This window comes from Leptopilina heterotoma, unplaced genomic scaffold (genome assembly GCF_015476425.1).
Source record: "Leptopilina heterotoma isolate Lh14 unplaced genomic scaffold, ASM1547642v1 Lhet_26, whole genome shotgun sequence".
In the NCBI taxonomy this organism is placed as follows: Eukaryota; Metazoa; Arthropoda; class Insecta; order Hymenoptera; family Figitidae; genus Leptopilina; species Leptopilina heterotoma.
The window spans coordinates 4616945-4632020 of record NW_025110969.1 but is presented as its reverse complement, the minus strand read 5'-3'; the positions used below and the strand labels follow the sequence as shown (position 1 = coordinate 4632020).

At 28.4% G+C, this 15076-nt stretch overlaps 2 protein-coding genes and 2 long non-coding RNA genes across 5 annotated transcripts; 3 read left to right on the top strand and 1 right to left on the bottom strand.

The window, feature by feature from the left end:
* The first annotated feature begins 68 nt into the window (after nt 1-68).
* On the top strand, nt 69-1482 carry LOC122503321. The gene is made up of 3 exons (XR_006301732.1): nt 69-240; nt 320-392; nt 1362-1482. It is a non-coding gene; the product is annotated as an uncharacterized LOC122503321 (long non-coding RNA).
* Nucleotides 1483-6626: 5144 nt separating this feature from the next.
* On the bottom strand, nt 6627-7383 carry LOC122503322. The gene is made up of 2 exons (XR_006301733.1): nt 6779-7383; nt 6627-6678 (listed from the first exon to the last, which is right to left on the bottom strand). It is a non-coding gene; the product is annotated as an uncharacterized LOC122503322 (long non-coding RNA).
* Nucleotides 7384-7459: 76 nt separating this feature from the next.
* LOC122503318 lies at nt 7460-11649 on the top strand. 2 transcript variants are annotated; one of them, XR_006301730.1, is made up of 3 exons: nt 7460-8453; nt 8554-11497; nt 11598-11649. XR_006301730.1 is itself a non-coding variant. In XM_043613811.1 (2 exons), the coding sequence occupies exon 2, from the start codon at nt 8674-8676 to the stop codon at nt 11212-11214; it is 2541 nt and encodes an 846-aa protein (XP_043469746.1). In that variant the 5' UTR covers nt 7460-8453; nt 8554-8673; the 3' UTR covers nt 11215-11649. The 2 variants fall into 2 exon arrangements, 1 of the variants encoding a protein (XP_043469746.1); XM_043613811.1 differs by having other exon boundaries at nt 8554-11649.
* Nucleotides 11650-12571: 922 nt separating this feature from the next.
* On the top strand, nt 12572-14692 carry LOC122503319. The gene is made up of 2 exons (XM_043613812.1): nt 12572-14540; nt 14641-14692. The coding sequence occupies exon 1, from the start codon at nt 12647-12649 to the stop codon at nt 14255-14257; it is 1611 nt and encodes a 536-aa protein (XP_043469747.1). The 5' UTR covers nt 12572-12646; the 3' UTR covers nt 14258-14540; nt 14641-14692.
* The last annotated feature ends 384 nt before the right edge of the window (nt 14693-15076 follow it).

Sequence of the window (15076 nt, the reverse complement as noted above, 5' to 3'; positions counted from 1 at the left end):
TTATTTATTAATTATTTTTAATTTTTAAAATATATTAAAGTATTTTTGATTCTTTCTGTTTTAGAACTTTGAAACTTAAAATGAGAAAAGTTTTAATTCAATATATTTTTATTAATGGATGAGGAGAAGTGAAGTGACAGGTATAGGAACTGACTATACCTTGGAATTTGTTTTATTCCAGTAATTTTCAAAAATATTAAAACTGAAGACGGAAAGTGTCTGATGGATGGTTAACAATTGGTACGTATAAAATAAATATTTAAAAGAAAAGAAAATTTTAACATTTATATAAACAGAAACAAATATTTTGGCGTTATAGATTTCTGTTCTCGTTTTGCAATGCAGTTTACACGTATTACCGTCATGGACTATACAACTAATACTCCAATAAGGTATAAAATTTTATTTTAAAAAATAACAATTTAAAACTGTTTTCGAAAATCTGTTCTCTACAATATTTATTTAAAAAAAGGTTAAAATGTTTAATAATTTTACTTTTCGGACAATTAACAACCAATTTTTAAGGGATTATTTATTAAAATAGAATTTATATGATAATTATAAGTTTTTCAACATGTTTTAATTTTAAATTAATATAGCATGGTTGCCACAAGTTGAGAAAATCGGGGATTTTAGTAGAAAATCTGGCAAAATGAAATTGAATCAGGGAATTTTGTCCAACGTACTCTGAATATAAGAATTTTATAAAGTAATACAAAATATGGTTCTTGTGTCTGAAAATATTTTTGAAAAAATTAAAAACCTTTAATTCTCTGTGCACTTTTTTATCTTACAAACTTTTGATTCATAATGAATTTTAAAACAAGCCCTAATTTTTTATTTCTGTAAATAATGAAATGTATCTTAAATAAATTATATAATAATTTTAATTTATTTACAATGGATTTTAGTTCAAAATAAATATTTATAAAAAAATTTAAACCAATTAAAAATAATCCAATTTTTGTAAAGCTTTTATAAAAAGATAGTTTTATTAAAGGGTAGTATTAAAGTTGTATTAAACTTGTATTCAGAGGGTTTGAATTACGAAACAGTTGCAATTAAAAATTTTATTATTTTGTATAGTTTAAAGATGATTTAAATCTTTTCCTTTAATTGAACTCTTATTGAATTGCTTTGTAGAAATCAGGAATAAAGTCTAAATGCTTTCTAAAAAGTAATCGAAAAAAAATTAAATTTTTATGGCAACCCTGATTAATGTTTAATGTAGAACTGTTCAAAAATTAATAAATTACAACAATTTTTATCTAACATAATTTTAAGCTTAAATAAGAATCTCTATATAATAAAACTTTTTTAGATACAGATTAAATATACAATTTAATACATTGATGTTATAGGGATACTCATTAGACAACCGGCGATCAACAAAAAATAAACAATGTAATAAAAAAATTTTAACAAAAAATGTACCTATATTAAAATAAATATATAAAACAATGTTTGTATTTTAAACAACAATATTGACTTCTTTAATTCATAAACTAACATTTTCCAATATTTCTTGAAAATCTGTTCCTTTACTATTCCTTTCTAAAATTCCAAAATTTGATAAGGTTAAAAATTTTCGAATTTTATATTCTTCAAGTTTCGTAAATGCAATTTAAAAAACTTTTTAATTTAACTCTTTCATAGAATTTGCTTTTTCAAATTGAAGAAAGTTTTCTGAAAATTTGATCCTTCAATTTTGTGAAACTTTGCGGCAAATTTTCAGAAAATTTTCAGAAACTTTGCAGCAAATTTACAGCAAATTTATAGTAAATTTGCAGCAAGTTTGCAGAAAATTTGCACGGAAATCTTGCAACCATTCGGACATTTTGGTATTTGCCGCAAGTTTGCTGCAAATTTACCACCCTGCCGGAAAATTGGACTGAAAAAGTACTGAAATTGTACTGGCCTCCAGTACAATTTCAAATGTAGGTTATGTCAACAAACCATCGTTAACAGTTTAGAAGTGAAAATAAAAAAGGTTAACAAAATTTTCAACGAAATTCCCGTTAAATTTTAAACTTATATTGCAACCCCTGCTTTAACAATAGACCCGAAAGCCTATTGTTGTATGGGATTATAATTTTATGGCTTAAAAAGTTTACAATTTAAATAATTCAATTTTCAAAACAAAAAAATTTTAATCTGTGATGTTTCATGATTACAAATATCTAAAATTCAGCATAAGAAATTTTTAATTAAAAAAGTTATAAACTATCTAGCAAACTCTAATTGCTACGTAAAAACGGATATTATTTTTGAATTTAGGTTCACATGAATATTTAGCATACATAATAATTACTTGTATAGAATCTGAGTTCATGAAAAACAAATATAATGTTGAAATATAAATAAAAAATATTTTTAACATTAACAAAGAAACATTCGTCCTTTAACTTAATGACGGTCAGGCCATAAACATCCCCTATGTATAGCGACCCTTTTGCAGGTAATTTTTCCCAGTACAATTTCAGTGCTGAAACGCAGCAAATTTTCACTGAAATAGCACTGAGCTCTCAGTACTAATTCCCCAGTACAATTTCAGTCCATTCTTCCGGCAGGGCAAGCAAATTTTCGAATTTGGCTTTGAAAACTTGCCGCAAATTTGCAGAAAATTGTTGTGCTATGTGGGCCAATATAATATTACCCAAAAAATATCAAGGTACACTGAGAAAATTATGGTGAGACACACATTTTTTCACTGTGTAAAGCCGAGTATCGATAACCGATTCACATTAATTTTCTCTGCTTATTTGCTATTCTTCCGGTTTGCACGTATTTTTGAAAATTGGACCATTTTTAGGTTTCCGTACACCTACGGTGTATCGGCGGAACCCTATTGGTGAGACTCTGTTGTCCGTAGCCAAATCGTGCCCCCCCCCCTAGCGGCTAAACTATTTGACCTAAAGAGCTCAAATTTGGTCCAGATATGTATTTTCACTCGTAGATTACAGGAAAAATATAGCGAATGTGATTGGACGTGATGGGCATAGCGTTGTCAAGGAAATAACAAGATTTTTGGCCAAAAATGCATAAAAAGTGACCATTCCCCCCCCCCTTAACTTCTAAACTATTCGACATGGAGAGCTGAAATTTTGCATACTGGTGTATTTTTACTCGAATATTACAGGAAAAATATAGAGAACTTGATATGTAATGATGGCCATAGCGTTGTCAAGGAAAAACTAAAAAATTTTTTAAAAAAATTTTTTTTCCCCTAACTTTTACATTATTTGACCTAATGAGCTGAAAATTGGTATCCTAGTGTATTATTACAGTCTGACGACAAAAAATTTATTTAAGAAACTTTTTGAAAAAAAATCAAAAAAAAATTTTTTTTTAATTTTTTTTTCAAAAAAAAAAAAAATTTTTAATTTTTTTTAGTTTAAACACGTGGCATTAAATGTTTTAAGGAAGAGAGTAAAATTTTAAGAGAATAAATGAGAGATTGTTTTCTGACTTTAATTTCTTAACTAAAAATAAAAAAAAATTGGACAAGTGCGAGTTGTACTCGCACTGCAATGGCGGGTTCCGCACACAAATATTAAAACAATACTTGCAACATTGATCGGTAATTGGTAGAATTAAAATAAACAATTATAAAAATATATTAAAATCATTTGATAAAAAAAACAACTAAAAAAAATTAAAGTATTGTATATCTAATATTGTAAACAATAATACACTGCAAAAACTGGTATCTCACTCGTGTCTTAAAATGAGTTGCTTTAAGTGTTTAAACCATTGAGATACAAAAACTGTTTTATATTGAGACATTTAATTTCATCTCGTGTCTCATTTTAAGACATTAAAGGTAACTCAATGCGTATAAGACACAACTCGCACTTGTCCAATTTTTTTAGTATAGGTTAGAGTGGAGTAAAAATCAAAGGTAAAAAGGCTATTTGGCATTTTTATTAAAACTATTGAACTGTTTTACCAGCCACTTGGAATATAAGTTGATTCTAGTATAAGACGTAACTTTTTATTCTATTTTGGATGTCGTATCAATAATATTATTGTTGTTATTGGAATTTTCATTTTTAAGTTGCTTATTTCGATGATTTTAAATTGAAAGCAGTTAAACATAACATAAAATACAATTTTTCACGCTAAAAACAATTTTAAATTATTTCTTCGTCATATTAACAAAAGAAAAATATAAGATAACAAAATTTGATAAGAAAATGTTTTGACAACATCACAAAATAACTTTTTTTCCTCACCAGGAAGTGTAAAAAGGCCACTTGCAGTGATTTCATAAAACTCATATAACTTAGTCCTTTCTTGGAATACAAAAAAATAATCTACAAGGATATTTAAGTTTGATAACTAAACTTATATTTCCAATTAGAAATTTGAAGAAAGAAATTTAAATTTCGATTTCATAGTGTAAAAAGTAAAAACGTGGTTTTTTATCCCACTCTACCCTAATGTTAACAATTCGTCATAAATTTATGTGTTACGTTAGTCACGAATTAATTGGATTGTAAAAGAAATGCCCCTGTTATCAAAAAGATGTGCACACTGAAGTACAGTACATAAGTAATTACCTGTATTTAACGTATAAAATGCAATAATATTAAGCTGAATTACAGCAGTGCTCTTTAGCCACGTAGCTCTTCACAATATATAAAGTAACATATTACTTATGATAATGATAGAGTTACCATTTTTTAAGGCTTCAAATAAACGTTCCTGTACAGAAAAAAGAGACTTTGTAGCACGCAGTGGTCTATAGCTTTAGTGTATGGGCGCTAAAGGCGTAAGCACGAACTCGTACGATTGCAGCAAGAGTTCTTGCTTGAAATCGTACGAGTTTGTACTTACGCCATAAGGAAGCGCCCATACGCTAAAGCCACCCACACTGCACTGAAACTTTCCAAAAATTTATTAAAAATTAACTTGCAAAGTTTAATGCAAATTATGTAAAGATTTAAATGCCCCACTTCCACAAATGTTTATCGTCGAATTTTTATAAAAATTTAACTTAAAACTTTACTGAACATATTAATTAAATTTTCGACTTCTCTCTTCTAGACGAAAATGTAGCATACAATTTTCCTAAAAATTTATTGAAGTGCGACATTTAAATCTTTATAAAGTTTTCACTAAACTTTTCACGTAAATACTTCGAAGTTTGCCAGTAAATCTTTAATAAATTTTTAGGATAGCTTCGATTTTGTGTAGGCATGGACCATACTTTGTAGCACTACGTGCTACAAAGCCCCGTTTTTTCTCTCCGCTTACGAAGTACTATTTGTAGGTTGCCTTATAGATTATTGAGTATTTATTTTATACAAATAATCTCAGTAATTAATTTTTTGTGGACATCAAACACATTTACACTAATCAAATAACACCGAAAACATTTCGACAAATAAACGAAAAGACACAGAAAGCGACGATAAAGATGAATTCAGAGGTTTTAAACGAGAAAAGAAGTAGGATGATCCAGCAAATGAAGAAACACAGAATGCGAAAAAAGCTCCAGAACCGAGAAAAAAACCGAGTCGACCGAATGGAAGTGGGAAGAAATCAGTCACAGACAAATGTACCCACATTAGGAAACAAGATCAGGATTCAGAAGCAGTGCACAGTGAGAGAATGATCAAGAAAATGACACCGAATAAATATAAATTGACAAAGAAGTTGAGCAGACACTTATATCTGAAGTTTTGATAAAGAAGATGATAGGTATGTCAAAACAAGCTGGACCCAGATGGAAGCATCGAAAAATGAAAGGCTACGTTAATGATTTTCTCATAGAAGCTAAAGACGATGGATAATCAAAATCTTCAAAAGGAAAACTGTTCAATGAATTTAATCTAAAAGTTCTAGGACCTGCAACCTAATTCTTGGAGATAAAATTTAGATAATGTAACAACGTCGTCAGAGTGAATGAACTATTATTATACATCCTGGAATTACCTATCTTTCAGTCATAACTCGTCTTGACATTAATTGTACAATAAGCTACTTAGAAAAATTCAATAATTGCCATGTCTCGAAGCATTGGAAGATAACTAATCGCAATTTACGCTACCTTAAAGGAACCATCGACGTAGGAATTAGCTGCATAAAAAAAGGACTAGTTTAAGGATATGTTGACGCTGATTGGGGAGGCTGTTCAATTATCAGGAGATCTTATTTAGTTATTTATCTTATTTAGTCAAAATCTCTCACAGAGTGTGTTAAGAAAGCTATATGTATTTAAAGATTTCTTTAGAAACTTGGATTTGAAGACTTTTTCAAGTGAAGTTTATTCTGTGACAACAAAAGTTGTTTGCTTATGGATGAGAATCCGAGGTCCAACTCAAGATCAACCAATTTACATCCTTACAAAGAGAATAACGCGGATTGAATATTATCAGTGTATGAAATCTGATAGATTAACTACAGCGAGATATTAGTGTTGACTCTTTTATCACTTAACTTGTCGTTTAAAACGTCATCAGTCAATTGACACGAGGTAAAGTGTTAAATCCATGTAAAGACTTTAAAATTTGTTGCATTTAAATGCTTGTGTAATTCAAATAACTGGAAGTATATAACGTACGTATTTGATAAATAAATGATCATGGGAAGGTAAATAATTGAATAAGAAATCCAATGTGTTTCGTCAGTAATGCGACGTTTCGTTGGCTAAGGTTTGCCAACCTCATCAGGCTAAATTTATTAAAAACAGAAAAGGCACTTTAATATTTATAAAGGTTTTCTAAAAAACACTATTTTTCACTAAAGTAATTAACAACGAATAATATCCTACCTAATTCATTAAAACATAAAAACACTATTTTAGTTCGTCATGAAGAATAAAAATTAAATAAATAAATAAATAAATTAAAAAACAAAACACGACACATATTCCACACAAGAGATTAAATTTATAATTATATAGAAGAAAAGGAGACATTCCTCTACAACGACTCAGTGTCAACTGAAATAAAATTAGAAACTGAGATAAGAAAGTCAAAACTATGAAAACTAAAAGAGTCAATGAACTGATATGTAAACACAGGTGGTCAGCAAGATATGTTATTGTTTTGTCATTATGGACATGAGTCTATACGTCTGAAAAGAGGAAAGAACGTTTTATTTAGAGTGAGAATATCTTCTTTTCTGTTAATAGTGGAATGATTTGTTTTTATGTGGATCATTTCCGATATTCGTCGTTTTATAAAATTTTTTTCATTGTCCAAAACCTTCACATTTTCCCAATCAAAATCATGATTGAAATTGATACAATGTCGGTACACTACAGAGTTGTCATTCACTTTTTTATGTTCGTTTATGCGAGTTAGTAAAGATCGTTTCGTCTCGCCAATATATGTTGCAGGGCAGGTTTTACAATCAAACTTATATACAACATTTGTTTTAATAAATTGTTAATTAAATTGATTTTAATTGGTATCAAAAACCGATTTCATCAGATAGACTCATTAACTATTTTTCAGATCATCCACTTCAACAGAAGAAGAATATTGTATATAATCTTGTAGATAGGGCATTTTCATTGTCCAATAAAAAATTCCAATTTGACAACTTGAAAAAAATTAAAAATATTTTAAAAAACAATAACTATCCTTCAGACTTCATTGAAAAACATATCAAGATTCGTGTTAATAAAATAAAATTTTCTGATGTTAATAATAATAATAACAAAACTAATATATATAGTAAAATTCCAAAAGTTTGTTTACCTTTTAATGAAAAATGTTTTTTCAAGTTGTCAAATATCCTTAGAGAGTTTAATTGCACGTCTATTCCTCTTATAAATAAAAATTCTAGTTCTATCATCAAACTAGGTAAAGATTCGACAAAAAAATGGGATAGAACAAATGTTGTATATAAGTTTGATTGTAAAACCTGCCCTGCAACATATATTGGCGAGACGAAACGATCTTTACTAACTCGCATAAACGAACATAAAAAAGTGAATGACAACTCTGTAGTGTACCGACATTGTATCAATTTCAATCATGATTTTGATTGGGAAAATGTGAAGGTTTTGGACAATGAAAAAAATTTTATAAAACGACGAATATCGGAAATGATCCACATAAAAACAAATCATTCCACTATTAACAGAAAAGAAGATATTCTCACTCTAAATAAAACGTTCTTTCCTCTTTTCAGACGTATAGACTCATGTCCATAATGACAAAACAATAACATATCTTGCTGACCACCTGTGTTTACATATCAGTTCATTGACTCTTTTAGTTTTCATAGTTTTGACTTTCTTATCTCAGTTTCTAATTTTATTTCAGTTGACACTGAGTCGTTGTAGAGGAATGTCTCCTTTTCTTCTATATAATTATAAATTTAATCTCTTGTGTGGAATATGTGTCGTGTTTTGTTTTTTAATTTATTTATTTATTTATTTAATTTTTATTCTTCATGACGAACTAAAATAGTGTTTTTATGTTTTAATGAATTAGGTAGGATATTATTCGTTGTTAATTACTTTAGTGAAAAATAGTGTTTTTTAGAAAACCATTATAAATATTAAAGTGCCTTTTCTGTTTTTAATAAATTTAGCCTGATGAGGTTGGCAAACCTTAGCCAACGAAACGTCGCATTACTGACGAAACACATTGGATTTCTTATTCAATTATTTACCTTCCCATGATCATTTATTTATCAAATATCAATTAAACCATGGAAGGATTTAAATCTACTCAATTATCAATTTCGAGTCTTGGATCGGAGATAGACTCAACCTTGTTGTCAACATCCTTTTTCACATATATTGGTGAAAAATATGGAAAACATCTTAAAGATCTTTTAAAAAAATGGACATCTACAAATAAACAATTGGCGACGGCACTTTCAAAAAAGGTTTTTCTGTTGAGTTGTAGAAATAACAACGTCTTTCCTCAACATATCATCAATCTACAAAAACGTGTAAACATTACATCTTTTTACAGTAAGTCATGCAAAAAAACCTTTGCAAAATTAAATGCATCTTATCTAAGAAACATATTAAACATTGAAATCAACGACATTCATCTACATGTGGAATTCTTAAAAAAGCTTCAAAATTATTGTGAACTTAGTATTAAAAATTCAAATTTTAACAACGTGTCTCGTGACAGATTTTTTGATCTTTCACGAAAAAAGTTCATTCGCATTTTACACGCCAATAATACTATTCATAAAAATAAATTAACAACATTAATAAAAAAACAATCAGTCGAAACCAAAATTTCCAAACCAAATTGGTTCAAAAATTTAACCGATATTGTGATCCCGTCAGAAGTGGCTGAAGTTGCATCATTGGGTCCCAATTTCTGTTTTTCAAAAGACATCTCTAAGGTAGATATTATAAATACCGTAAAAAACTTAGAGTTTTGTTTATCAAAAGTCGACATTGATGAAAATTCAAAAAATACTTTAAGGGGAAAATTTTCTGATGTTTTGTCAAATAATTTGAAAAATAAGAATTCATTAACTAATCAAGATAAATCTTTTTCAAAAAAATTAAATATTACAAAAACTTTTTTAAAAAATAATCCTGAACTTTTTTTCACTCCTGCCGATAAAGGCAATGTGACAGTACTTTTAAAGAAAACTGACTATAATCAAAAAATGACAAATATGTTTACTGACACTACAACATATGAACTTATAAAAAAGAATCCAATTAAAAAACTTATCAAAAATACATCATCAATTCTTAAATATTTAAATGAAAATGAATTCCTTGACAAAGTTTATCACCCGAATCAATTGACTTTGACTGACACTGTTTTGGCTAAAGCTTATGGACTCCCAAAAATACATAAAGAAAATGTCCCACTTCGTCCGATTATTTCCTTAATAAATAGCCCTACTCATTTTCTCGCAAAAATATTGTACAACTCCTTAAAAAATTGTATTACTTTACCTCGGTCACACATTAACAATAGTTTAGAACTTAAAAACAAATTAGACAATGTTACTATGGACGACAGCTACACTTTTATCTCACTTGACGTAAGTTCCATGTTTACAAATGTGTCTTGTGAGTTGGTCATTCAGAGTTTGGATCGACGTGTTAGTTGTATAAACCAAAAATGTAAAATTCCATTCTCTGACATTATTGATTTTACTAAATTTGTATTTAATAATACATATTTTTCTTTTGATGGAAAATTCTACAGACAGACATACGGAACTCCGATGGGTTCTCCAATTTCACCTTTCGTCTCGGATATTGTAATGGATGATCTGGAAACTGAATGTTTAAAAGAGTTAAAAGAAAAACATAATTGTGTTCCACTTTTCTATTATAGGTATGTGGATGACACAATTTTAGCCATAAAAAAAGAACATGTTGATCTGGTCATTGACACTTTTAACTCTTACAATCGAAAATTACAATTTACTGTTGAAAAAGAAAAAGAAAATTCTATTAACTTTCTCGATCTAAAGCTTATCAGAGACAACAACAAAATTATTACAAATTGGTATCAAAAACCGATTTCATCAGATAGACTCATTAACTATTTTTCAGATCATCCACTTCAACAGAAGAAGAATATTGTATATAATCTTGTAGATAGGGCATTTTCATTGTCCAATAAAAAATTCCAATTTGACAACTTGAAAAAAATTAAAAATATTTTAAAAAACAATAACTATCCTTCAGACTTCATTGAAAAACATATCAAGATTCGTGTTAATAAAATAAAATTTTCTGATGTTAATAATAATAATAACAAAACTAATATATATAGTAAAATTCCAAAAGTTTGTTTACCTTTTAATGAAAAATGTTTTTTCAAGTTGTCAAATATCCTTAGAGAGTTTAATTGCACGTCTATTCCTCTTATAAATAAAAATTCTAGTTCTATCATCAAACTAGGTAAAGATTCGACAAAAAAATGGGATAGAACAAATGTTGTATATAAGTTTGATTGTAAAACCTGCCCTGCAACATATATTGGCGAGACGAAACGATCTTTACTAACTCGCATAAACGAACATAAAAAAGTGAATGACAACTCTGTAGTGTACCGACATTGTATCAATTTCAATCATGATTTTGATTGGGAAAATGTGAAGGTTTTGGACAATGAAAAAAATTTTATAAAACGACGAATATCGGAAATGATCCACATAAAAACAAATCATTCCACTATTAACAGAAAAGAAGATATTCTCACTCTAAATAAAACGTTCTTTCCTCTTTTCAGACGTATAGACTCATGTCCATAATGACAAAACAATAACATATCTTGCTGACCACCTGTGTTTACATATCAGTTCATTGACTCTTTTAGTTTTCATAGTTTTGACTTTCTTATCTCAGTTTCTAATTTTATTTCAGTTGACACTGAGTCGTTGTAGAGGAATGTCTCCTTTTCTTCTATATAATTATAAATTTAATCTCTTGTGTGGAATATGTGTCGTGTTTTGTTTTTTAATTTATTTATTTATTTATTTAATTTTTATTCTTCATGACGAACTAAAATAGTGTTTTTATGTTTTAATGAATTAGGTAGGATATTATTCGTTGTTAATTACTTTAGTGAAAAATAGTGTTTTTTAGAAAACCTTTATAAATATTAAAGTGCCTTTTCTGTTTTTAATAAATTTAGCCTGATGAGGTTGGCAAACCTTAGCCAACGAAACGTCGCATTACTGACGAAACACATTGGATTTCTTATTCAATTATTTACCTTCCCATGATCATTTATTTATCAAATATCAATTAAACCATGGAAGGATTTAAATCTACTCAATTATCAATTTCGAGTCTTGGATCGGAGATAGACTCAACCTTGTTGTCAACATCCTTTTTCACATATATTGGTGAAAAATATGGAAAACATCTTAAAGATCTTTTAAAAAAATGGACATCTACAAATAAACAATTGGCGACGGCACTTTCAAAAAAGGTTTTTCTGTTGAGTTGTAGAAATAACAACGTCTTTCCTCAACATATCATCAATCTACAAAAACGTGTAAACATTACATCTTTTTACAGTAAGTCATGCAAAAAAACCTTTGCAAAATTAAATGCATCTTATCTAAGAAACATATTAAACATTGAAATCAACGACATTCATCTACATGTGGAATTCTTAAAAAAGCTTCAAAATTATTGTGAACTTAGTATTAAAAATTCAAATTTTAACAACGTGTCTCGTGACAGATTTTTTGATCTTTCACGAAAAAAGTTCATTCGCATTTTACACGCCAATAATACTATTCATAAAAATAAATTAACAACATTAATAAAAAAACAATCAGTCGAAACCAAAATTTCCAAACCAAATTGGTTCAAAAATTTAACCGATATTGTGATCCCGTCAGAAGTGGCTGAAGTTGCATCATTGGGTCCCAATTTCTGTTTTTCAAAAGACATCTCTAAGGTAGATATTATAAATACCGTAAAAAACTTAGAGTTTTGTTTATCAAAAGTCGACATTGATGAAAATTCAAAAAATACTTTAAGGGGAAAATTTTCTGATGTTTTGTCAAATAATTTGAAAAATAAGAATTCATTAACTAATCAAGATAAATCTTTTTCAAAAAAATTAAATATTACAAAAACTTTTTAAAAAATAATCCTGAACTTTTTTTCACTCCTGCCGATAAAGGCAATGTGACAGTACTTTTAAAGAAAACTGACTATAATCAAAAAATGACAAATATGTTTACTGACACTACAACATATGAACTTATAAAAAAGAATCCAATTAAAAAACTTATCAAAAATACATCATCAATTCTTAAATATTTAAATGAAAATGAATTCCTTGACAAAGTTTATCACCCGAATCAATTGACTTTGACTGACACTGTTTTGGCTAAAGCTTATGGACTCCCAAAAATACATAAAGAAAATGTCCCACTTCGTCCGATTATTTCCTTAATAAATAGCCCTACTCATTTTCTCGCAAAAATATTGTACAACTCCTTAAAAAATTGTATTACTTTACCTCGGTCACACATTAACAATAGTTTAGAACTTAAAAACAAATTAGACAATGTTACTATGGACGACAGCTACACTTTTATCTCACTTGACGTAAGTTCCATGTTTACAAATGTGTCTTGTGAGTTGGTCATTCAGAGTTTGGATCGACGTGTTAGTTGTATAAACCAAAAATGTAAAATTCCATTCTCTGACATTATTGATTTTACTAAATTTGTATTTAATAATACATATTTTTCTTTTGATGGAAAATTCTACAGACAGACATACGGAACTCCGATGGGTTCTCCAATTTCACCTTTCGTCTCGGATATTGTAATGGATGATCTGGAAACTGAATGTTTAAAAGAGTTAAAAGAAAAACATAATTGTGTTCCACTTTTCTATTATAGGTATGTGGATGACACAATTTTAGCCATAAAAAAAGAACATGTTGATCTGGTCATTGACACTTTTAACTCTTACAATCGAAAATTACAATTTACTGTTGAAAAAGAAAAAGAAAATTCTATTAACTTTCTCGATCTAAAGCTTATCAGAGACAACAACAAAATTATTACAAATTGGTATCAAAAACCGATTTCATCAGATAGACTCATTAACTATTTTTCAGATCATCCACTTCAACAGAAGAAGAATATTGTATATAATCTTGTAGATAGGGCATTTTCATTGTCCAATAAAAAATTCCAATTTGACAACTTGAAAAAAATTAAAAATATTTTAAAAAACAATAACTATCCTTCAGACTTCATTGAAAAACATATCAAGATTCGTGTTAATAAAATAAAATTTTCTGATGTTAATAATAATAATAACAAAACTAATATATATAGTAAAATTCCAAAAGTTTGTTTACCTTTTAATGAAAAATGTTTTTTCAAGTTGTCAAATATCCTTAGAGAGTTTAATTGCACGTCTATTCCTCTTATAAATAAAAATTCTAGTTCTATCATCAAACTAGGTAAAGATTCGACAAAAAAATGGGATAGAACAAATGTTGTATATAAGTTTGATTGTAAAACCTGCCCTGCAACATATATTGGCGAGACGAAACGATCTTTACTAACTCGCATAAACGAACATAAAAAAGTGAATGACAACTCTGTAGTGTACCGACATTGTATCAATTTCAATCATGATTTTGATTGGGAAAATGTGAAGGTTTTGGACAATGAAAAAAATTTTATAAAACGACGAATATCGGAAATGATCCACATAAAAACAAATCATTCCACTATTAACAGAAAAGAAGATATTCTCACTCTAAATAAAACGTTCTTTCCTCTTTTCAGACGTATAGACTCATGTCCATAATGACAAAACAATAACATATCTTGCTGACCACCTGTGTTTACATATCAGTTCATTGACTCTTTTAGTTTTCATAGTTTTGACTTTCTTATCTCAGTTTCTAATTTTATTTCAGTTGACACTGAGTCGTTGTAGAGGAATGTCTCCTTTTCTTCTATATAATTATAAATTTAATCTCTTGTGTGGAATATGTGTCGTGTTTTGTTTTTTAATTTATTTATTTATTTATTTAATTTTTATTCTTCATGACGAACTAAAATAGTGTTTTTATGTTTTAATGAATTAGGTAGGATATTATTCGTTGTTAATTACTTTAGTGAAAAATAGTGTTTTTTAGAAAACCTTTATAAATATTAAAGTGCCTTTTCTGTTTTTAATAAATTTAGCCTGATGAGGTTGGCAAACCTTAGCCAACGAAACGTCGCATTACTGACGAAACACATTGGATTTCTTATTCAATTATTTACCTTCCCATGATCATTTATTTATCAAATATCAATTAAACCATGGAAGGATTTAAATCTACTCAATTATATAACGTACGATTTAACGCTACCATTTCTGTAAAAATACCGATTTTCTTGTTATTAATTCACCACTTCTATGTTCTGGCGCGTCACTTGTTCGATATTAAGTAATTTGCAAGCATTTCTCGCGATTGGGTTCTCGCGAGGCACCATTGAAATAACAAGGATCTCTACGGATAATTGCAAATATTCATCAGAATTACGTCAATTGAAAGATGGAAGGATGTCACCAGATAAATACAACATTATTCAAAATTTACATTGCAGATCCATTATTGAAGATGTGCAAACATGA

Excerpts from the sequence above, each read along its gene's own strand:
- LOC122503318 (XM_043613811.1), top strand. The coding sequence starts at position 8,674 with ATGGAAGGATTTAAATCTACTCAATTATCAATTTCGAGTCTTGGATCG.
- LOC122503319 (XM_043613812.1), top strand. The coding sequence starts at position 12,647 with ATGACAAATATGTTTACTGACACTACAACATATGAACTTATAAAAAAG.